This window comes from Sinocyclocheilus anshuiensis, unplaced genomic scaffold, assembly GCF_001515605.1.
Source record: "Sinocyclocheilus anshuiensis isolate Anshui unplaced genomic scaffold, SAMN03320099.WGS_v1.1 scaffold364, whole genome shotgun sequence".
Lineage (NCBI taxonomy): Eukaryota > Metazoa > Chordata > Actinopteri > Cypriniformes > Cyprinidae > Sinocyclocheilus > Sinocyclocheilus anshuiensis.
In genome coordinates, this window is record NW_015555735.1 from 284,383 (window position 1) to 286,114 (window position 1,732).

At 33.1% G+C, this 1,732-nt stretch overlaps 1 protein-coding gene across 1 annotated transcript in view; it reads left to right on the forward strand.

The window, feature by feature from the left end:
* The window catches only part of LOC107673053 (low-density lipoprotein receptor-related protein 1-like), a 154,256-nt gene that overhangs the window by 48,769 nt on the left and 103,755 nt on the right, over positions 1–1,732 (forward strand). Inside the window, exon 2 of the mRNA XM_016466490.1 lies at positions 492–614. Within this exon, the coding sequence (XP_016321976.1) occupies positions 492–614 (123 nt within the window). The remainder of the gene's footprint in view (positions 1–491; positions 615–1,732) is intronic.

Below are 1,732 nucleotides of genomic sequence, written 5' to 3' on the forward strand. Positions count from 1 at the left end.
TATATATATATGAGTAAGGTACAAAAGTCTGAGCCCACTTGTGAAAATGCTTCTAGTTTGCTAATTTCACACATTTTTTATTTTTTTAATCAATGGCGTTATATCTGGCAGACACCTCCTAGTGACTTTTTCACACATTTTTAATCAATTCTTCTCTAATTTTTTAAAGTTAATTATGTTAGAAATAATATTTTGTGTATTGCTTATTCATTTGATGTCATAACATTTCTTATTTTTAGCATTTTGATAATAATAATAGTGATAAACTGTTTTATATTTTTATGATTTATTGTCCAGGTTTAAATAGATTTTGAATTGTAGGTGTGAGAAACTGCTAAAATGAAATGAATCCTCATATTTTAGATAGTATTTATTTAATTTACTCAAACAGTTGAATCAAGTTGTAAGTGAGAACCTCAGAATGACCAAATATTGTTAAAGTAATTGGTATGAGAGATGCATTTCACATTTAATTTATTTCTCTGTTCCAGCCCCGAAGACATGCAGTCCGAAGCAGTTTGTGTGTAAAGACCAGGTAACCTGCATCTCCAAAGGCTGGCGCTGTGATGGAGAGAAAGACTGTCCCGACGGCTCTGATGAAGCCGCAGATATCTGTGAGTAAACCGGTTTATCTCATCATCATGACACAAAGATATGATATGATAAGCAGAGCTAAAATGTTATGACGTTATAAACTAAAGCCAGATAAAGTCTCAGGTAGTTTTGTGTCTACAAGTTAAAAATAGCTTTAAAATTTATCTCGAGATCTGTTGCGTGCCAGTCTAGTTGTTTCTGAAAGAAAATACATGTCCAGCTGTTGCTGCCCTGAACTGAAAGTCACCATGAGCATTGTTTGTGCAAATTGCAAGGTAGTGCTGAAATGAATGCAGCAAACAATCACTAAATTAAAAATGGGACATTTCTCACTGCTTTTTAATTGTGGATGCATGCGTATTTAAATTCAGGCCGATACTGATTAACTGACAATTTATTCCTTCTAAGAGTATAGAATATTAAAATTCTATACTGTTTGGTTTAAATTATAAAAAAAATAAAATACAAAAAAAGTAAAACAATAGTTTTAAATGCTACATGTTAATTTAGGCATCAAAATATTATTATTCTATGTGGTATGAAAAATGGATATTCATTTTGAGATTTGCAGTGTTTTTAAGTTTAATTGAATAATTATTAGTGTTTTTAAAGACTAAATTTAAGTAAACATTAGATGACTGCTTATATTAAATATCCAATATCTCATAATTGATATGGAACAGATATACATTCCTAATTTTGATCATTGTGAAATGTTTGAAGTTGAAATTTCCATGATTGATAAGCAATTATCAATCATGGAAATTTCAACTTCAAAACATTTCACGTCTCCTCTGAGTACCCGTGACCTTTCCTCATTACATGTATCTAACTAATCTAACCATTGATCGAACTGTGCATTGACCTAAATGTTTGTGTAGTGTTAAGTAGAGCCTAGAGCACATTGGGGTTGAAGACGGACACACACTGCAGTACACGGTTTGAAGTAGAGGTCTGCACGGGACTGTTTTTTTTGTCCCGCTCCCGCAAGGTTCTATTCCGTACCCACCCGCTCCTGCTATATATTCACTCTTTGTTCACCCGCTGTCCGCTTAGAATAATTTTCTTCCCGACCCGACTGTTCCCGCTAAATTTAGATCTCGTTTCCAGAATCTCACATTTAAATTTCCGCTACTGA